A 22,929-nucleotide genomic window follows, 5' to 3' on the forward strand; every position below is an offset into this window, starting at 1 on the left:
AGCCTTAAATATACACAAGGCCTCTTCCCACACAGCTCTATTGCGGCTAGGAGTTCCAAAGACTCACACCCTTCTGAGAGAAGAAATTCCTTCTCGTTTCAGTGTTAAATTGATGCCCCTTAATTCTGAGACTATGCCTTCTGGTCCTAGACTCTCCCATGAGAGGAAACATCCTCTCAGCATTAACCCTGTCAAGCCCCTTAAGAATTCAATATGTTTCAATGAGATCAGAGAGCTAGTGACCTAGGAGGCCTGGGGTCAAGACCCCACTTCCCAAAACATGTGTCATAGCCTAGCTGAACAGGGTGGTTAAAAATATATAAAGGGTGTCAGTTTGGCAAATATTTTAAAGACAAAGTAGGATCAGCTCTAGAGGTCTGGGAAATCCTGGGGTTAGTTTTTATATGTCATGATATAGGTTATGAGTGGATTAATCTTACCTGTATCAATCAAATGGAACACACTTCCATGGACCTAGTGTACACTAGTTTTTCACCTACCCTTACAGTAATTCCTTATCAGCAGCAAACCTCTGAGTTAAAGTGTGACATGATCTGGCCAGAATTTTAACTTTACTTCTGTAACTCTCTGCAGTTCATGCTTTAAGACCTTCACAGATCAAGGTCGTTGCACGTTTGGGAGATGCGCTAACTGTGAGTAATGTCACTTGGTTAAAATGGGCTCGACGTTAGTCTTTACAACTTCTGTGCATTGTATTGACTGAGCACAAGATGGTAACTGGCTGTTCCTTTGCAGGTAGAGCCCCCACAGCATAGTGGACATTTGACAAGGTAATGGTTAAATTTTCTTTCCAAAAACTGGTACTCATTTCAGTTTCCCCTTCTCTTTACACATGTAATTATGAGAAGAGTGAGCAGACAATTTCAGGTCTTTATGATACTTAATTCGGTGAGTGTACTTTTGAGTGAGGTTGCCAGAAATAGTGACTAATACAAACCATTGTATTTTGTTTGCCGCTTCCACTTAACAGGGTGTAGCTACACATATTAGCCAAACACATAAGGGTCTAGGCCCGAAACGTCAGCCTTTCTGCTCCTATGATGCTACTTGGCCTGCTGTGTTCATCCAGCCCTGCACTTTGTTGTCTCCAATCTTCAGCCAATTTGATTCACTCTGTATAATGTCACAAAATGGTCGGAGACACTGGATACTGCAAACTTACGGGTCCTAACAACTTTCCAGCAATAGTACTGAAGACTTGTGCTTCAGACTTCCCACCCTAACAGCTTTGTGCGTCTACCTAACCACATGGACTGCAACAGTTCGCGGAGTCAGCTCACCAGTATCTTCTCAAGGGCAACTAGGGATAGGGAATAAATGCTGGCCCTGCCAGCAATGCCCATGTCCCATTAGTGAATATAATAAAACTAGCTATGCCGCTTGCCAAGCTGGTCCAGTCCATCAAAACAATGGTACCTACCTAACAATGTGGCATATTGCCCAGGTCTGTCCTGTACACAAAAATACCACCCCGTTTGTCTCCTTTTGATCATAAGCCAAGAGCTGGGAGGGGTCATCAACAATGTTGTCATGCAGCATTTACTCAACAGTAATCTGTTCACTGGTGCTTAGTTCGACCATGAGAAGTAGGCCATTCAGTCCATTGAATCTGCTCCATCTTTCAATGGGATCATGGCTGATCTGATGATCCTCAACTCCATTTTCCTGCCTTTCCGCATTACCCTTGATTCCCTTACTGATTAAAAATCTCTCTATCTCAGCCTCATGTATATTTAATGACCACTCTCTAGAGCCCTCAGTAGTAAAGAATTTCACAGTTTCACTATCCTTTGATGGAAGAAATTCTTCCTCATCTCTGTTTCACTGGACAGCCTCTTATTCTGAGCTGATGTCCTCTGGTCCTAGATTCTCCTACAAGGGGAAATAAGCTTTCCACATCTACCCTGTCAAGGTCCCTAAGAACCTTGTATGATTCAATAAGGTCCCTTCTCATTCTTCTAAACACTAATGAGTACAGGCCCAAACTAATCAACCTCTTCTCACAGAATGATCCTTCCATACCCAGAATCAATCCAGTGAAATTTCTCTAGGGACTAAAACTGTTCACAATATTCCAGCTGTGGTCTAACGAGTGCCTTATGTAGTTACAGCAAGAATTCCCTATTTTTATACTCCATCCCCTTTGAAGCAAAGGCCAACATTCCATTTACCTTCCTTATCACCTAATAAACTTTTATGCTAGCTTTTTGTAGTTTATGCGTGAGGATTTCTAAGCCCCTCAGCACCATAGCTTTTTGCAGTCTTTCTCTGTTTAAATAGTATTCAGCTCCTTTATTCTTCTGTAAAGCATATAAACATATTTTTCCCACATTCAACATTAATTAGGGGGAGGTGATGGCCTAGTGGTATTATTGCTGGACTGTTAATCCAGAGACCCAGATAATGTTCAGGGGATGCGGATTCGAATCCCACTATGGCAGATGGTGGAATTTGAATTCAATAAATATCTGGAATTGAGAATCTAATGTTGACCGTGAATCCATTGGAAAAACACAGTGTAGTGTCCTGGGCCCAACCGTCTTCAGCTGCTTCATTAATCACATTCCATCCATCATAAGATCAGAAATGGGGATGTTCTCCAATGATTATACATGCTCAACATCATTCGTGACTCCTCAGATACTGAAGCAGTTCATGTTCAAATGCAACATGATCTGGACAATATCCAGGCTGACCAGGGGCAGGTTTGTGCCACATAAGTGCCAGGTAATGGTCATCTCCAACAAGAGAATCTGATTATTTCCCCTTCAATGCTACTATCGTCACTGAATTCCCCCATAATCAACATCCTGGGGGGGCACCATTGAACAGAAACTGAATTGGACTATCCATATAAATATTGTGCCTATAGATCAGCGGCTAGGAATACTGCAGTGAGTGACTCACCTCCTGACTCTCCAAAGCCTGCGCACCATCTACAAGGTACAAGTCAAGAGTGTGTTGGAATACGCCCCACTTGCCTGGATGGGTGCAGCTCCAACAACACTCAAGAAGGTTGACACCATCCAGGACAAAGTAGCCTCTTGATTGACATCCCATCAGACACTTTAAATATTCACTCCCTCCACCAGTAATGCATAATGGCATCACTGTTTGTCACTTACAAAGTGGGCTACAACAACTGAGCAGTGTTCCTTTCACAGCACCTTTCTGTGACGTCTATCAATGAGAAGGACAAAAGAAACAGATACATGGGAACACCACCACAAGCAAGTTCCCCTCCAAGCCATAAACCATTCTGATTTTGGAAACTTATTGCCGTTCTTTCAGTGTTGCTGGGTCAAAATCCTGGAATCACCTTCTTAATAGCACTAGGAGTGTACAGACACTGTGTGGACTGCAAAATTTCATGCAGGCAGCTCATCACCACCTTCCCAAGGGCAATTGGGGATGGGCATTCTATGCTGGTCTAACATGTGGCACCAGCATCCTGTGAAAGGACAAAATAAAGATGTTCCAAGGCATTTTATAGCCAATGAAATACTTTTGAAGTTACCGTTGTAAATCCCACAAACAGTAACGTGGTAACAACTAGATCAAGTTCTATCTAGACCGAATAACATTTGCTTCCCTCGCCTGACAAGAACCTAATACCTTCCCTTTAAAAATATTCACTGACTCCACCTCCACCGCCATCTGAGGAAGAGTTCCAAAGTCACACAACACTCTGAGAGAGAAAAGATCTCCATTTCTGTCTCAAAGAGCAAACGTTAATGTTAGAAGAAGGCCCCTTCTGGACTAACCCACAAAAGGAAACATGCTTTCCACATTTGGATCAATTGTATTAATTGGGGTTTCACTTCTAGACAATGAAACTGTTGAGTTCACGGGTATGCTTTCCATGGCTAACTCTGTAAATAATTGGCTCCAGTGTCGTCATTCACTCATGGACTTTCTGATATACAAAATAGGGTGAAATGAATAGCGGTTTCAGAGGGCTAGATTGAGTCTAAATAGGTTGTTTGTCCTCCTTGTTTTCTTTATGGTTCCACGATGGTAATTTAAATCAATTTTGTTTGCTTTCCGACTACAGCAATGACAAGGATCCAGATTCTTGGATGCCAGTCTCCTTGCCAGGTATGTGTAACTTGTATGGGCAACTTACCACAAGTGGAATAAATTTTCATCATATGTTTCAACAAGAAGTGTGTGTTGGGCCAGCTCTGTTGAGATCACCATTGTCTCTGGGGCTGCTTTGTCTGTCATTTGTTCTCCTCCCTAGGTTTCATACTCCATGCAGTGCACATTGGAGTGTCACACCTTTGGAGACAGTGTCCTTCAAATAAAACTTCAATGAAGGTCTTCTCTGGTTTCTTCAGTGGTTCCAACAGATATTCAAAAAATCCTCACACTATTCAAATAAGTGCAGTGAATTCTCATAATCTATGGGCCAGCATCTTTCAAACGTCACCAAGAGACAAACTAATCAGACATCCACCTTCATATCAATAGCGGGCACTACTGGTGGTTACTGGTCTGGGGTTTAGGGTTAAAAACGAGATTAAGCTGCAGATTTTTCAATCAGTCGTTAGGACAGTGGTCATCCACTGTCTCAGTGAATGACCGGCTCCTACTCACTGTATTGGCCTTGGAAGCCAGCGATAGGATTGTCATAGAGTCACAGATGTCTACAACACAGAAAAACACCCTTCAGCCCTTCTTGTCCGTGCCAGTTAACAACAACCACCTAACTATTCTAATCCCATTTTCCAGCATTTGGCCCCTAGCTTTGTCTGCCTTGGCACTTCAAGTTTACGCCTAAATATTCCTTAAATGTTATGAGGGTTTCTGCCTCTACCACCCTTACAGACAGTAAGCTCCACATTCCCACCACCCTCTGGGTGAAAAATGTTTTCCTGTCAACCTTCAAATCCTCCTGCCCTTCACCTTAAGTCTATGCCTCCTGCTCATTTATCCCTCCACCAAGGAGAAAAGTTCTTCCCTGTCTACCCTATCTATACCCCTCATAAGTTGATGCATCGCAATCATGCAACTGCCATCCCCCTTGGTCTCCTGTGCTCTACAGAAAACAGCCCCAGTCTGTCAAATCTCTCTTAGGAACTAAAATTCTCCAGTCCAGGCTGCATCCTGGTAAATCTCCTCTGCACCTTCCCTAGTGCTATCCCATCTCTCCTATAATGTGGATTCCAGAACTGCACACAATACTCTAGCTGTGGCCTAATCAGCATTTTAGACATTTCCTGCATAACCTTCCTGCTAAACTCAATACCATGGCTAATAAAAGCAACTATTCCATATGACTTATTAGCCATTTTATCTACCTGTCCCACTACACTTAAGACACTGGCGTACGTGCACACCAAGCTCCCTCTGATCCTTATTGCTTCCCAGGGTCCTACCATTCATCAGGTATTCCCTCGACTGTGTAGTCAACGGCTTTTATGTCGCCTGTGTAAAATTTCATTTAAGAAACTTAATCTTGGTTAATCTTTTTTAAAAAGACACTAGGCTAGTTTTTATTTGCTGGAGCTTATAAGAGTAAAACTGTAACTTAATTGAAACAAGTAAGATCCTGAAGGGTCTTGACACAGTAGATGTCAAAAGGATGTTGTCTCTTGAGTTGGAGTCACTGTTTAGAAACATGGGGTTACCCAGTTAAGAGAGGGATGAGGAGAAATTTTGTGTCTCAGATGGTCACGAGTCTTTGGAACTCTCTTCCAGAAAAGCAGTGGAAAAAGAGTATTTATGGGAAAGGTAGATGGATTATTGAAATATAAGGGGATGAAAGGTTATCAGGATAGGCAGGAATGCAGAGTAATCAGGACAGCCATGATATTATTGGAGGACAGGGCAACTGGCCTTGTTCCTTATGGTGCCAACCAGAGGGCAGGCGAGACCAGACCTGCCATTGTGCAACGCGATAGGATTAGTTGTTGAAAGCATATTCATATTGAAGGCACCCCTATGCTGCAGTGGTCATAATATGATCAAAGTTTACATTCAGTTTGAAGGAGAGAAGAATGGGCATGAGACGAGCATTATAAACTTAAACAATTGCAATAAAAAAGATCTAAAACAGAACGAGCGAATTGAACTAGCAATTAGGATAAGGGATAGATCAATAGAGACTTTTAAGGAGATATTTCAGAATGGACAGAATGGATACGTGCCAATGAGAAACAAAAATTCCAAAAGGAGGACCTACCATCCATGGTTAACTAGAATCATAGAATCATATAGTACAAAAGAGGCCCTTCGGCCCATCAAGTCTGCAGCAAAAAAAACTACTCTAAATCTACACCAGTCCCACCTTCCAGCACTTGGCCCACAACCTTGAATGCCAAGACATTTCAATTGCTCACCCACCTACTTTTTAAAGGCCGTAAGGTTTCCATCCTCAACCACTGTCCCAGCCTGTTCATCCCAGAATACTAAATAACTAAATAAATTGAAGGAAGTATCAAACATACAATAATGCATATAATTGTGCAAGGATGCGTGGCAAGTCAGAAGACTGGACAAAATATTTAAAAAACGAATGATATGGAGAAAAAAAATCAGATTCTGAGAGAAAGCTAGCTAGAAATATAAAAACAGATTGGAAGAGTTGTCATGGATATTTAGAATAGAAAAAAATAACAATGTGGATGTTGTTCCTATCAGAAGTGAGTCTGGGGAATTGACAATGAAAAATAAGATGATTAGATGAAATGTACAGGTATTTTGCATTAGGCTTCATTGTAGAGGGTAATAATAACATCCCAGAAATAGCTGAACATCAGGAAATGGAAGGGAGGGGAACACTTAGAGAAATTATAATCAGCAGCGAAGAGTTACTGAGCAAACTATTGGACTGCAGGCTGATGATGCTCAGGTCCCCATGCACTTCATCCTAGGGTTTAAAGCTAATGCTAGTTAGATAGCTGTTGCACTAATTTTAATTTCCCCAAAAGTCTCTTGATTGGGGAAATGTTCAATTCCATTGGAAAATCGCAAATATTTATTTAAATAAATTATTCAAAAAGGGAGGAAGACAGAACTGGAAATGATAGGCCAGATAGTTTAACATTTGTCATATAGAAGCCTTTAGAAGGTACTATTAAATACATTAGAGCAGAGCACTTAGAAAAAAAATCAAGATAATCAGGCAGAGTCAACATGGTTTTGAGGAAGGGAAATCATGTCTAACCAATTTATTGGAATTCTTTGAGAAAGATGTTCTACACTTGTGAATGATGAGGGGTGACCTTATAGAAGTTCATAAAATCATGAGGGGCATGGTTAGGGTGAATAGCCAAGATCTTTTTCCCAGGGTAGGGGAGTCCAAAGCTAGAGGGCATAGGTTTAAGGTGAGAGGGATAAGATTTAAAAGGGACCCAAGGGGCAACTTTTTTCATACAGAAGGTGGTGCCTGTGTGTAATGAGCTGCCAGAGGAAGTGGTGGAGGTTGGTACAATTACAACATTTAAAAAGTATCTGGATGGGTACAAGAATAGGAAGGGTTGAGGCAGGTATGGCAAATGGGACTAGATTAATTTTGAATATCTGGTTGGCATGGACGAGTTCTGAAGGGTTTGTTTCCATGCTGTACAGCTCTATGACTCTATGTACAACATTGAGATCTCCAGAAAGCATTCGATAAGATGCCACATCAAAGGTTATCGTAGAAAATTAATACCCATGATATTGCGATAACATATCAGGATGGATGGAAGATTATTTGGCCAACAGGAAACAGAGAATAGCCACAATTGAGAGCTGAATGATTCTTTGAATGAAAATTATGTTTGAATCATAGCAGCAGACAGATGTAACTGAACCAGAAATCCCAGGTCTGTATTTATGAACTCTGGGACATTTCAGTGTGATAAAAGGACGTACAATGTTTATATTAATAACACAAATATTGCAATATTATCACAATGGATTACAGCTAATACCCTTGTTCATGTTTTTAATACATAGATATTTTAAAATCATTTAATCCTGGCGTGATTGGATACTCCTTAGGAAACGGAAACCATGTCAACACCTCATTAGATCTGTCTGTTGTGAGAGCAAAAGCTGGGTAGGTTGACTCTTCCCATTAGAGTTCCATCTGAGTGCTTTAATTGCGGTCTTATGTCAGAAAGTTCTATTGAAATGAGTGAACGGAATCTATTTCTTCTCCCTGTCTGACTGTGAGAGGCCTGTGCTGTACACCCATGATCCCAGCACTATACCAGCTTATAGCCACACTCATGGAATGCCACAAAGAATGAAAGTTATAGCTCAACTGCCAATTTCTCCCTATTCCCTGTGGATGAAGATAAGCAGTTATTTAAAGGATTATAGTCAGGAGAAGAAGCTATAAGAAGGTGAATGGAAATGAGTGTGCACAATCCCTTAGTCTTTTTGATTGGATTAATATGTGACTGAAAGTTGAAGCACTCTATACCCAACAATAGATCCATTTACCCCAGACCTGTAAGTACTTGATGACCAAAATAGTAAATTTCCCCATTTAATACTGAGATGAGGAAACATTTTTTTTTCTCTAAGGGTTGTGAATCTTTGGAATTCCTTTCCTCAAAAGAAGTGAATGCTGAATCTTTAAATATTTTTAAGGGAGAGGTAGACGGATTCTTAATTACCAAGGGGATGAAAGATTATTACATCTGAAGGAATGTAGAGTTAAGATTAAAATCAGATCAACCATGAGCTTGTTGAATGGAGGAGCAGACTCAAAGGGCTGAGTAGCCTAATCTTGCTCCCTCTTCGTATGTTCGAGAAACGACAATGATAAGTATCAAAATTAATTTTAAAACGTCAGAACAGAACAAAAACAAGCCAGCTCGGCGAGGAAGTCAACAACCTCATCCACAACTCGAGCTACAGATTTTTTCCAATACTTTAGATCAGAACTGGTTGACAATGCTCTGGAATACAAAACATTACCACCCAGTTCCAGTACTGTCTTAGTACATCCAAGCCTGATAATATCAATTTTTTTTCATGATCTGATCTAACATTATTGAATGGAATAATTAAGAAATGTGTTTATTTCAGGGAATTACCAGGGATGGCTCAAAAACTGGTGACCAGTTTGAAAAATAACATGGTAAGTATTTAGACATTGCCTCACAATTATTGCTAACAGTAATTGATTCATGGGAAATTCCTTTGCTTTTGCCTTTAATCAACTTTGGTCTCCAGTCAATCATATAGCGCCTTGCTAAATTGGGGCAGAGTGATCTAATTTGAATGAACAGTGGGAAACTCATGAGGGATCTGAGCTAGCAAGTAGCACAATTACAGATTATTAAATACCAGCTGTATGAGTGCATCCTGTATCATAGAATCACAGAATAATAACACATTAAAGGAAGCTGTTCAGTTCATTATGCCCATGCTGGCTGTAGGGAAGAGTTATAAGGTAGCTCTTGTCAACCCTGTGCCTACTACTTAGCAAGAGAGAAGGCTTCTTATGTGAATCTGTGTTTTCTTTGGTGGAATTTCAGTAGTTTGATGTTTGGTGTATCAGAAATTGACTAAAAAGAAATAAAGTGTTTATCTGTATTATTCAGTATTTCCTTCTTTGACACAATCCTTTTAAAGACCTTCATTCTGGAACTTGTTTCCTTTGTAGTCCATTCTTTTTGCACTTTAGATCAATCTTGTCTTTTTCAATGTCCACCTACATTTGGTATGGATTGGTGCCAGATTTCCTCAGGAAAAAGAATAACTCTGGATGCCTTGCTGCAATGACATTTAGTTGCTATAATCACCAACAACATTTTCTGGCATGTATGTTGCACTTTTAATGTTTCAAGACATTCCAAAGCAACTCATATTGAACCAACATTGAGCCTCAGCTGAAGATATAAGGACAGGTGATCAAAAGCTTGCTCGAAGAAATAAGTCTTAAGGAGAATTTAAGTGGAGGAAAGACAAAGGTACAGAGGTTGATAGAAACAATTCTAGAGCTTTGGGACCTACATAGCCGAAGACACAGCTACCAAAGGTGGGCTGAAACGTAAAGCTTTTCTTCTCTGTTACATGATTATCCAACTAGGAACATTTCTGTGGTAACCAACTGGAATGTGCTTTGCAAATTTGTGCATACGTCTGGATTCTAGATGCAGATTAGACTCTATACAAGCAAAAATTTTGGTTTTGTCAGGTTCAGAATAATTCACATTAATCATTGCTTGTTTTACTTCAGCTCATTGACTTTCAGAAGGATTGGAAGCTGATCACAGTTTACCTTGGCATTGGTGATATGTGTGCCTATTGCACAAATCAGGTACTGTGCAAAATAAGAAAGTAATTCTCACTAAGTAATAATTTGTGTTTGTATATGCAAGATAGGTTTCATTTTCAGAGCAATGTGTTTCAGGAGAGAGGGCAGGCCAAACTAGATTTTTTAACACTCAAGGAACCAGACTTAGCTAATATTCCAACAGTAAGGGAATATGTATCTGACAATGAACATAATGCACAGTTAAATAACGGTCTGGTTAGACCACATCTGGAGCACAGAACACCGTACTCTAGGAGGAGCAGACTGGATTTGCTGGAATGTTACCAGAGCTCCCAGGTTTGGGTTTTGGGGAGAAACTGACTTGTATTCTCTGGATAATAGAACATGGGGTCGGTGGGGAGGGGGGTGCAGGGTTGGTGATTTACTTGGGGTTTTGAAAGAAGTTGGTTAGAGAGATAGATAAACTTTATCTGCTCGTGGGGAGTGCAGGAAAAAGGGCATATAACTGTAACATCAGAGCCTAGCCTTCTAGGAAATATGACAGGAAACATGTTCACATAAAGAGTGACAGAAGAGTAGAACTCTTTACCACAATAAGTAAAAGATATATCTCAGTTAATAATTCAAATGAGATTGAAAGACATTTCCTAGTCAAGGGTATAAGGGATAAGAAACATACAGAAACACAAGAACACAAGAACTAGGAGCAGGAGTAGGCCGTCTGGCCCTTCGAGACTGCTCCGCCATTCAATAAGATCATGGCTGATCCTTTCATGGGCCTAGATAGGATTAGCATAAAGACCAGCCCAAGGACTGAATGTATTATTCTATATATTATCTTTGTTGAATTGAGGTGAGGTTACAGTTATTTGAGGACGAAGTTCATAAATTCATCAGTACTTTATTATAGCTTTACTCTGAAATCCTGAAAGAGGACATGCTGGATGGCAAGTTCAAAGTCTGTTGGTGGAATAATAAATCTCTAACCTAGTTAACTCAAATGGATTCCTGTTAGTTCGACAGATTGCTGGTGACTTCTCTTTTTTTTCTCAGTACAAAATCAAACATTGGGTGATGATTTAATTTCTGAGCGCTAATGTACAAAACTGCGCAAAGATTTTATCTTAGGCCAAACAGTAGGGCGAAAGAATACAATGTGCACCTGAAAGGGGGTAAATCAAAATTGATCTGCAGATGCAATAACAAGGAAGTGGCTCACGTATGGAAAAATTTCCGTAGGAAGATATTGGAAGTGTGAAGTTTGATTCATTAAAATTGATTAGCTATGAGTGCTATGATTAGTCAATAGCTCCATTAATATTGAGTTGTGAACCATCAGGATGGTAGAAGGTGAACCAGGCTGAACCTTGCTCTATTCTCAGCTATCAACTCCTATTATACCCATGCAATGGTTCTTCATTTTAGGGGGAACAGGGTATTTATCTGGCATAAAAGAAACAAAGTTCTGTGGAAGGCAGAAGACTGAAATAAAAATAGAGACTGCTGGAGAATTGCAGTAGGTCTGACAGCATCTGTGGTGTGAGAAAAGGAGTTAAAGTTCTAAGTCTGATAACATTTTTTCGTGTCCCTAACCAGAGAAATCATCTTTTTTACATTTAGTCTGTCCAGCTCTATTGAAGTTAATATGCTGCAATCAGATTCTCTCTTGTCCTTCTATACTCGAGTGAGTACAGGCCCAATCTCCTCGTAAGACAGCCCTACCATCCCCGGTATCAATCTAGTGAACCTCCACTATTCTCCCTTTACGGCAAGTACATCCTTTCTTAAGTAGGGAGACCAAAACAGCACACAAAACTCCAGGGGTGGTCTCACTAACACCTTGTATAACCGTGCTAAGACATTGCTACTTCTGAACTCAAATCTTCTTGCAATGAAGGCCAGTATACCATTCTCCTTATGAATTGTTTGTTGCTCTTGCCTGTCACTTTTCATTCACTGATATGCAAGGGCACCCAGATGCCTTTGTGCATTAGCATTTTCCAATATATCACCATTTAAATAATATTCTGCCTTTCAGTTTTTCACGACAAATCTATAACTTCACATTTGACCACATTGTACTGCATCTGCCATGTGTTTACCGATTCACTCAATTTATTTAAATCATCTTGAAGCCTCCTTGCATCCACTACACAACTCACAATGCTGCCCAGTTTTGTGTTATCAGAACACTTAGAAATGTTGCACTTGGTTGCCTCATTCAGGTTATTTTAATATGTTGTGAGTTGGATCTAAGCACTGATAGTACCACACTAGTAGCTGCCTGCTATTTGAGAAAATTTATTCCTACTCCCTATTTCCTGTCTGTCAACCAATTCTCAATACATGGCAATATATTACCCTCATTCCATGCATCTTAATTTTGCCCACCAAACTTTTACAGGAGATCTTATCAAAAGCCTTCTGAAAATCTGAATACACCACATCAATTGGTTCTCTCTCATCTATTTTACTGGTTACTTCCTCAAAATTCTCCATTAGATTTGTTAAGCATGACCAATTCTGCTTTTGTCCAATCCCATTAATGCTTCCCAAGTGCTCTGTTATCAGATATTTTACAATGGACTCTAGCATTTTCCCTACTATGGATGTTAGGCGAACTGGACTATAATTCTGTTCTATTTTTCTCCCCCTCCCCTGTTTTTAAACAGTGGAGTTACATTTGCAACCTTCCAATCTGTAGGAACTGATCCAGAGTTTATAAAATTTTGTTAGATAACCACCAATGTATTCAATATTTTAGGGCAATTCCCTTTATTACACTGGGACATGGATCATCAGGCCTTTGTGATTTGTCAGACTTTATCCCCATTAATTTCCCCCATGCTATTCCACCTTCTTTAGACCCTTGTCCCCTAACATTTCTGGGAGGACTAGAATTGTTAGCTCAGCTTATCTGTTTGCCCACAGGCATTTCACACATTACTGAAGGCTTAGAGTTATCTCAGTCAACTGACCTCTTGGATATTGTTGGTCATTTAATCTGGGAAAACCAGATGCGTGGGGAAATTAATAGGTATTGATGTTCTCAATAAACTAGAATTAAAGGACTCTTTTTTAAATTCATTCATGGGATAAGGGTGTTGCTGACTAGGCAGCATTTATTGTCCATCCCAAATTGCCAAGAGGCAGTTAAGAGTCAACCACATTGCTGTGGCTCTGGAGTCACATGTAGGCCAGGCCAGGTAAGGATGGCAATTTCCTTCCCTAAAGGGCATTAGTGAACCAGATGGGTTTTTTTTCCCAACAATTGATTCATGGTCATTGTTAGATTCTTAATTCCAGATTTTTTTTATTGAATTCAAATTCCACCATTTGAACTCTAGTCCCCGGAACATTATCTAGGTCTCTGGTTTAACAGTCCAGCAATGATACCATTAGGCCATTGCCTCCTCACAGTAATTGCATAGAACAAGCATATCAGTCTGGGAGATACATTGTACAAACTGTTTAACATATTTTGGTTTCCTAATTTCCTGCTCTAGGAATATTACTCACCAGAAAAGGTTGTGCTTAGAATTAAAGAAGCTCTGGATATATTGCATCGAGAGGTAAGCAAGGGATGGCTTTCCCTCTTAGAACGTGGTACTGTTGATTTGGGGAGACTGTCACCTCATCAGAAGTTAATAACTTGCTTATGTTGCCCCAGGTCATCAGGAATGCAGTTCCAAAGACCAAAATGACAATATGGAAAAAGAAACTGGGGTGTAAAAGCTGGCTTGGAGAAGTTCAGTCTAATCATGGGAGTAGAGAAGGCTGAAAGGAGATTTAATAAACATTCAAAACTGTGAGGGACCTGGACAGAATAGATGGAGACAAAATGATACCACTTGTAAAAGAATTGAGAATGAGAGGGAACAGAGTTAAACTAATTTAGGCACAATGAGAAAATGCGGAAAAAGCTTTTTACAAAGTGAGTGATTAGGATCTTGAAAGAACAGCCTGAAAGTGTGTTGGAGGCGCATTCAGTGAAGTCTTTCAAAAGGCAATTAAGTTGTTATCTGAAAAGGGAGATTGTGCAAGGGTTAAAGGGAGAAAATAGGGGAATAGCAGGAGGTGAATTGCACATTCGGAGAATTAGTGCAGGCACCATGGGCTGAAAAGTATTGCTTTGTGACAATTCTGTGAGAAATGAATTTTAAATTAACGCATTAACACTTCCATCATTAAATTACACAAGTTCAACCCTTCAGCTATGGTTTTGTGTTCTGATTTTTCTCTTTTTACCGATTAATCCAGTCAGTAAATTCCTGTTTTTTCCTAATTCATTCATGGGATGAGGGCATTGCTTGCTCGACCATCCTTTATTGCCCTTTCTAATGTTCCAACAGTTCAATAAAAATTGATTCAGTTCAATAATGTCTCTTCACTGAATGCAGAGAGAGTGGAAGCTGGTCCAGGCTCAGATAGATGGGAGACCAGGGGTTCAATTTTATTCTCTCTTTATTCTTTACTTAGATCACTGAAGTTGCATTTGTTGCCTATTCCTAATTACTCTTGAACTGAGTGACGTGTTCAGCCATTTCAGAGGGCATATTGCTGTGGATCTGGAAACATGTGAGGCCAGACCAGATAAGGAAGGCAGATTTCCTTCACTAAAGAGCATTAGTGAAGCAGCTGAGCATTTACAACAATGAGTGGTCCCCATCATTAAGACTGGCTTTGAATTCCAGATTTATTGATTAGTCGATTTTAAATTCCACTAACACTCGCTCCCAGTATAGACTAAATATCTACTGGAACACCATAGGGAAGACGGTGGTGTAGTAGTAACACCATTAATAATCCAGTGACTGAGGCTATTAGCCCGAGGACGTAGATTCAAATTCTAATAAGTTTAATTCTAATAATTATAAACAAGTCTCAGAGACAGCCATGAAAACTGCCCTTGCTTTTTGTAAATAAAAGCTTCTTGATGATAACACCCACATCATATGGAAGTATAAAGAAAGGAAAAAACAACTGTGTAATTTACCTATAATAAGAGCACAAGTTAACTACTTGTTCCAGTAAAGAAACTGTGTTCCTGCAGATCCCGCGAGCTTATGTGAATCTTGTGGAGATGCCAGATATTAACCTCCTGCACCAGCTCTCTGATAGGGCCACTGGGCTGAGGTAACAGTGTTCACATTCAGTTTAATGTTCTACCCTTGTCTTCAGTGATTAGCAAATTATACATTAGCAATGATGCACATGTAATTGTTTCTGTTTAGGGGCTGGTGTGAGTGTTTGGTCAAACCCCATGAATCTTTCGATATATCTGCACAGTTCATTAACTGGGATTACCAGGTAGGGTCATTTTTCTCCCCATGTACATTTTATTTTCAAATAACATCAATAATTTGCATTTATTGTGGAGTACATATGAGCTTGTGAATTGGGAGCAGGAGTAGGCCACTTGGACCCTTGAGTCTGCTCTGCCATTTAACAAGATCAAATCTGATGAAGGATCTAGGCCCGAAACGTCAGCCTTCCTGCTCCTCTGATGCTGCTTGGCCTGCTTTGTTCATCCAGCTCTACACCTTGCTCTCAATAATTTTTCACTTCCTTGCTTTAGCAAGAATCTATCTACGTCCGCCTTAAAAAAAATCCAAGGACTCTGCTTCCCCTGCCCTCTTGAGGAAAAGAGTTCCAAGGACTCATGAACATCTGTGAGAAAAGATGTCCCTCATCTCTCATATCCCTCATGTGTAGCTCCCTGAAACAGTGACCTCTCATTCTACATTCTTCTACAGGAGCAAACATCCTTTCCGCATGCGCCCTGTCAAGACCCCTCAGGATCTTATGTGTTTTAATTAAGTTTCTCTTACTCTACTAATCTCCAGTGGATACAAGCTTATCCTCCAACTGTTCCTCATAAAACAATTTTCCCATCCCAGGTATTACCCCAGTAAACCTGCTGCTTCCAATCTTTATATCCTTCCTTAAGTAAGGTGACCAATACTGCGCACTGTGCTCTGGGAATGTTCTCACCAGGGCCCTGTATAACTAAGGGATAACCTCCCGACCATGATACAGCATGCAATTACCTTTGGAGTAAACCATACCATTCCATTAGCTTTCTTAATTATTTACTCTACCTATGTATTAACCTTTTGTAATTCATGCTGTTTGAATGCCCAGATTCCTCTGTATCTCAGAGCTCTGCAGTTTCTCACCATTGAGATAATTTTAATGTGCTTTTCTCTTTCTACCACCAAAATGGACAATTTCACATTTTCTCCCATAATTCTCCATTTGCCAGATCTTTACCCACTCACTTCACCTATTAATATACCTTTGTAGCTTCAAATTATATTCTCTTCACAACTTATTTTCCTACCTATTTTTGTGTCATCAACACATTTAGTTACCATAACTTTGGATCCTTCATGCTAGTCATTTAAGTAAATTGTGAAATTGTGAAGGACAGACCCGTGTATGGAAATAACAGTATAGTGGTAAAATCATTTATTCCAGAAACCTGTTCTGTGTATTCTGAAATATCCCCTGAAATGTCTGCTACTGCATCTCTACTGACTTATCCCTTAATCTGCCAGTTCATGTTAGCTAGCTCTTTCATACCCTCATAAATGTGTAAATACAGAAAACCAATTTTACACAACACATGCTGCTGTTTAGCTTGAACGGAATCTGTACTTGGGCACTTATTGAATGTCCTGTGTAATAATACAGTACTTTTCACTTGGATCTGGCTTCTACGTAGTACCATCCACTATCTATGGTGAGCAACCAAACCAGGCCACTCAGACTGAATCGCTATCCTGTGCTGGAACAAGTCTACTGCGCAGGCGTGTGTACTGTTTTGCAGGTATATACCTGTGTTTATATGCGTATGTGCAAGTACTTGTAGGTGCACGCATGTACATTTGTGTATTTGTGCGCACACAAGTCTGTACTTGTCTATATATGAAACAAAACCGCAGTGACATTCAACATGCCCATACAGCAACAGAACAGGGAGGGTCTGACTGATCAGAGGAGGATTTGTAACCAAGCTTCTCCTGTGTTTATATTTCCAGAACACCCTCCAGGAACTGGTCTACTCTGGGATCTATGACAAACACAATAACTTCACAGTGGTTCTGCAGCCCTTTATCAAAAACATGGAGATACCTCTTACTGCAGTAAGTTTCTCCAAAACCATATTTACAGGGGGTGGCAAACCAGCGGAGGATGCAGATTTCCTTCTGAATTTGCTGGTGACATCTCGTCGTAGGTCTGCTCTCTCCCACTGGGCCACCAGCCAAAGTGACAAGCTGAGAGCCTGATTTCAATATGTTAAGGCAGGGACCTGCCTCCCTATGCCTCCAAACCCACCACTGTGTAAGTAGCAAGTGACTCTGACACAGTACATTTGGGTGCAGCCCCCATTCTGATATTGTTAATCACTGCCAGAGCTATGATGCCACCTCCTGCCTCCCAACCATTTCTACAAGGTCAGTGTCTTTTGTTCTGAAAGTTTCACCAACAAGTGACTTTTCAAAACGTGTACGTTTACACACAAAGTGCAGGAGGCTGTTATGACATAAAAGGCAATTGGCCTCATTCCAAGCAAAATAAATCTTTCCACAGATAGTAGGAACTGCAGATGCTGGAGAATCTGAGATAACAAGGTGTAGAGCTGGATGAACACAGCAGGCGAAGCAGCATCAGAGGAGCAGGAAAGCTGACGTTTCGGGCCTAGACCCTTCTGAAGAAAGGTCTAGGCCCGAAATGTCAGCCTTCCTGCTCTTCTGATGCTGCTTGGCCTGCTGTGTTCATCCAGCTCTAGATCTTTCCACAGGTAGGTTCCTACACCACACCGTTGGCTTCAGACATTCACAGCAAGCCCTGGCTGCAGGAGAATTACCAAATCCATTTTTGAGTCTATCATAAAGGATATAACAGCAGACCACTAAGAAATACAGAATATGATCAAGCACTGAGTCATGCAGTCATAGAGTTGTAGAGCATGGAAACAGGACCAGATATCCTAAGTTAATCGAGTCCCACTTGCTAGCATTTGGCCCATTATCCCTCTAAACACTTCATAACCATATAGCCATCCACATGCCTTTTAAATGTTGTTATTGTACCAGGTGCCATCACTTCCTCTGGCAGCTCATTCCATTTATGCATCACGCTCTGTGTGAAAATGTTGCCCCGTAGGTCCCTTTAAAATCTTTCCCCTCTCAGCTTAACCTATGCCCTCTAGTTTTGGACTCCTCCACCCTGGGGAAAAGACCTTGCCTATCCACCTTATCAATGCCCCTCATAATATTATAAACCTCTATAAAGTCACCCCTCAGCCTCTGACACTCCAGAGAAAATAGCCTCAGACTATTCAGCCTCAGCCTATTTTTGCCTACAGCTAAAACTCTCCAACCCTGGCAACATCCTTCTAAATCTTTTCTGAACCCTTTCAAGTTTCACAACATCCTTCCTATAGCAGGGAGACCAGAATTGCACACAGTATTCCAAAAGTGGCTTAACCAATGTCCTGTACTGCCACAACTGACCTACCTACTCCTATACTCAATGCACTGACCAATAAAGGCAAGCATGCCAAACGCCTTTCTCATTATCTTGTCAACCTGAGATTCCACTTTCAAGGAACTATGAACCTGCACTCCGAGGTCTCTTTGTTGAGCAACACTCCCCAGGACCTCACCATTAAGTGTATAATTCCTGCCCTGATTTGCCTTTTCAAAATGGAGCACCTCACATTTATCTAAATTAAACTCCATCTGCCACTCCTCGGCCCATTGGCCCATCTGATCGAGGTCCTGTTGTACTCTGAGGTAACCTTCACTGTCTGCTACACCTCCAATTTTGGGTCATGTGCAAACTTACTAACCATAGCTCCAATCTTCACATCCAAATCATTTACATAAATGACGAAAAGCCGTGGACCCAGCACTGACCCTTGTGGCACACCGCTGGTCACAGGTCTCCAGTCTGAAAAGCAACCTTCTACCATCACCTTCTATCTTCTACATTCGACCCAGTTCTGTGTCCAAATGGCTAGATCTTCCTGTATTCCATGTGATCTATTATTGCTAACCAGTATACCATGTGGAACCCTGTCAAACGCCTTACTGAAGTCCATATAGATCATGTCCACCGCTCTGACCTCATCAATCCTCTTCATTACTTCTTCAAAAAACTCAATCAGGTATAGACAGCAGAGATTGAGTGAATCCCTCGAAGAGTATAAAGGCAGTGGGAGTATACTTAAGAGTGAAATCAGGAAAGCAAAAAGGGGACATAAGATAGCTTTGGCAAATAGGGTTAAGGAAAATCCAACGGGATTCTATAAATACATTAAGGACAAAAGATTAACTGGTGAGAGAATAGGGTCCCTTAAATATCAGCAAGTCCATCAATGTGTGGAACCGCAGGAGCTGGGGGAGATACTAAACGAGTATTTTGCATCAGTGTTTACTGTGGAGAAGGACATGGGAGATAGAGAAAGTGGGAAAATAAATAGTGACTTGTTGAAAAATGTCTATATTACAGAGGGGGAGGTGTTGGACATCTTAAAATGCATAAAGGTAGATAAATCCCTGGAACCTGATCAGGTGTACCCTAGAACTCTGTGGCAACCTAGGGAAGTGATTGCTGGGTGCCTTGCTGAGATATTTGTATCATTGATAGCCTAGGGTAAGGTGCCAGAAGACTGGAGGTTGGTTAACATGGTCTGACTATTAAAGAAGGTGGTAAGGAAATGCCAAGGAACTACCAATCGGTGAGCCTGACATCAGCAGTGAGCAAGTTGTTGGATGGAATTCTGAGGGACAGGATTTACATGTATTTGGAAAGGCAAAGACTGATTAGGGATAGTCAACATGGCTTTGTGTGTGGGAAGTCGTGCCTCACTGACTCGATTGAGTTTTTTGAAGAAGTAACAAAGAGGATTGATGAGGCAGAGCAGTGGATGTGATCTATATGAACTTCAGTAAGGCATTCCACAAGATTCCTCATGGTAGACTGGTTAGCGAGGTTAGATCACATGGAATACAGGGAGAACTAGCCATTTGGATACAGAATTGGCTCAAAGGTAGAAGGCAGAGGTTGGTGTTGGAGGGCTGTTTTTCAGACTGGAGACCTGTGACCAGTGGTGTGCCACAAGGATCTGTGCTGGGTCCACTGCTTTTCGTCATTAATATAAATGATTTGGATGTGAACGTAGGAGGTATGGTTAATAAGTTTGCAGATGACACCAACATTGGAGGTGTAGCAGACAGTGAAGGTTACCTCAGAGTACTATGAGATCATGTTCAGATGGGCCAATGGGCCAAGGATTGGCAGATATAGTTTAATTTAGATTAATATGAGGTGCTCCATTTTGGAAAGGCAAATCAGGGCAGGACTTAACCACTTAATGGTAAGATCCTGGGGTGTGTTGCTGAACAAAGGGACCTGGAGTGCAGGTTCATAGTTTCTTGAAAGTGGAGTTGCAGGTAGATATGATAGTGAAAAAGGCATTTGGTATGCTCGCCTTTATTTGTCAGTACATTGAGTATAGGAGTTGGGAGGTCATGTTGTAGTTGTACAGGACATTGGCTAGGCCACTTTTGGAATATTACATGCAATCCTGGTCTACCTGCTATTGGAAGGATATTTTGAGGCTTGAAAAGGTTCAGAAAAGATTTACAAAAGTGTTGCCCAGGTTGGATGGTTTGAGCCAAAGGGAGAGGCTGAATAGGCTGAGGCTATTTTCCCTGGAGGATCAGAGGCTGAGTGGTGAGGTTTATAGAGGTTTATAAAATCATGAAGGGCATGGATAGGGTGAATAGCCAAGGTCTTTTCCCCAGGGTGGGGGAGTCCAAAACTAGAGGGCATAGGTTTAAGGTGAGAGGAGAAAGATTTAAAGGGGACCTAAGGGGCAACTTTTTCACGCAGAGGGTGGTGCCCGTATTGAATGAGCTGCCAGAGGAAGTGGTGGAGGCTGGTACAGTTACAACATTTAAAAGGCACCTGGATGGTTGTATGAATAGGAAGGGTTTAGAGGGATATGGGCCAAATGCTGGCAAATAGGACTAGATTAGTTAATATCTGGTCTGCATGGATGAGCTGGAGCGAAGGGTCTGTTTCTGTGCTGTTCAACTCTGTGACTCTAAGATTGTGAGACACGATTTCCCATGCACTGCTCCATGAGGGGATATCACGCTTGACAAATTTACTAGAATCCATTAAGCAGGTAACACGTGGGATAGATAAAGGATAAGAAGCAGTGGATGTAATATATTTGGATTTTCAGAAGGCATTTGATAAGGTACCACACATTAGACTGCTTAATAAGAGTCCATGTTGTTGGGGTGCTATATTAGTATGGAATAGAGGACAGAGAATTGGGATAAAGGAGTCATTTTCAGGATGACTAACCTGTAACTAGAAGTGTGCCAAAGAAATCAGTGCTGGGGCTGCAATTATTTACAATAAATATGAATTCCATGTATGAGGAAAGTAAATGTACTCGAGCAAGTTTGTAGATGACACAAAAAAAAAGTGAGAAAGCAGATGGTGAGGATGATACAAAAAGTCTGCAGATGGTTATAGACAGGTTAAGCGGGTGGGCAAGGCCTTGGAAGCTGGAACACAATGTGAGAAAATGTGAGGTTATGCAGTTTGGCAGGAAGAATAGAGGAACTGAATATTATTTAAATGGAGAAAGGCTGCAGAACAAAGGGAGTTGGAAGCCCTTGTGCATGAATGACAGAAAGCTAGCATATTAGTTCAGCGGGTAATAGGGAAGGCAATGGAACGTTGGCGTTTATTTTAAGGGGCTGGAGGATAAAAGGAGGAAGGTTTTGCTAAAACTACATAATGCACTAGTCAGACCACAGCTGGAATACTGTGAGCAGTTTTGGGACCTTTATCTAAGGAAAGATAAAGAAGGCATTGGAAGCAGTCCAGAGAAGACTATAGACTGGAATTTAACTGGGCATCAGATGGTTTATATATAGAATAATGGATATCTGGGTGTGATTACAGTCTGGATTGTAATTGAAGGATTCCAAATGTTTATCTTTGTATGTCTGACCTCATGAACTGACTGCTTATTCTGTGATGGACTATTTTGACCACATTTACTTCTTCCTTGCAGGATGGTCAACCCAATCTAAGCTGCTTCACACAGAATGGCTTCCATTTCAATGCCAAAGGTCATGCCCTCTTAGACAGCAGTCTTTGGAATAACATGGTGCGTTTGACTTTTCTTTATTTTCAATTGTTCTGTATCTGCATCGTAGCTTTCAGTAATAAGGAGCAACACCAGTTTTTCACTTCAGCAGAAGGTTGGAAGTTTGAACCTTCTCTCCACTTCTTTTAAAGATTCAGTCAGTTGCTAGAATGGAACATGGTTTGTAATCTAGAATTGCACAGCATTTCATAGTGTACAGCACAGAAAACTAACTGGACAGCAACATGGGGACCAGGAGATAATATCATAGAGGAATATCAAAGTCTGCAGAATACTGAGAGAGACAGCTAGCTTCAGAATAGGGAATAGTGAGTTAATAAGTGGGATCAGAGTGTGGGAGAAAGTCATAAAGTCTAAACAAGTGTTGCTGTGCAAGTCTGTGAATGTAGAGAGGGTGGTATTGGTGAGTTACAGGTGCACTTACAAGTTACAAGTCTGTGAATGCAGAGGGTGGTATTGGTGAGTTACAGGTGCA

At 40.9% G+C, this 22,929-nt stretch overlaps 1 protein-coding gene across 1 annotated transcript in view; it reads left to right on the forward strand.

The window, feature by feature from the left end:
• The window catches only part of plb1 (phospholipase B1), a 197,092-nt gene that overhangs the window by 11,534 nt on the left and 162,629 nt on the right, over positions 1 to 22,929 (forward strand). The window contains exons 4-14 of the mRNA XM_048596672.1: positions 595 to 653; positions 757 to 791; positions 4,076 to 4,119; positions 7,969 to 8,071; positions 9,052 to 9,103; positions 10,208 to 10,288; positions 13,753 to 13,818; positions 15,300 to 15,382; positions 15,481 to 15,556; positions 17,290 to 17,394; positions 22,359 to 22,454. Of these exons, the coding sequence (XP_048452629.1) occupies positions 595 to 653; positions 757 to 791; positions 4,076 to 4,119; positions 7,969 to 8,071; positions 9,052 to 9,103; positions 10,208 to 10,288; positions 13,753 to 13,818; positions 15,300 to 15,382; positions 15,481 to 15,556; positions 17,290 to 17,394; positions 22,359 to 22,454 (800 nt within the window). The remainder of the gene's footprint in view (positions 1 to 594; positions 654 to 756; positions 792 to 4,075; positions 4,120 to 7,968; positions 8,072 to 9,051; positions 9,104 to 10,207; positions 10,289 to 13,752; positions 13,819 to 15,299; positions 15,383 to 15,480; positions 15,557 to 17,289; positions 17,395 to 22,358; positions 22,455 to 22,929) is intronic.

Source organism: Rhincodon typus, chromosome 5 (genome assembly GCF_021869965.1).
Source record: "Rhincodon typus isolate 14 chromosome 5, sRhiTyp1.1, whole genome shotgun sequence".
Taxonomy (NCBI): Eukaryota; Metazoa; Chordata; class Chondrichthyes; order Orectolobiformes; family Rhincodontidae; genus Rhincodon; species Rhincodon typus.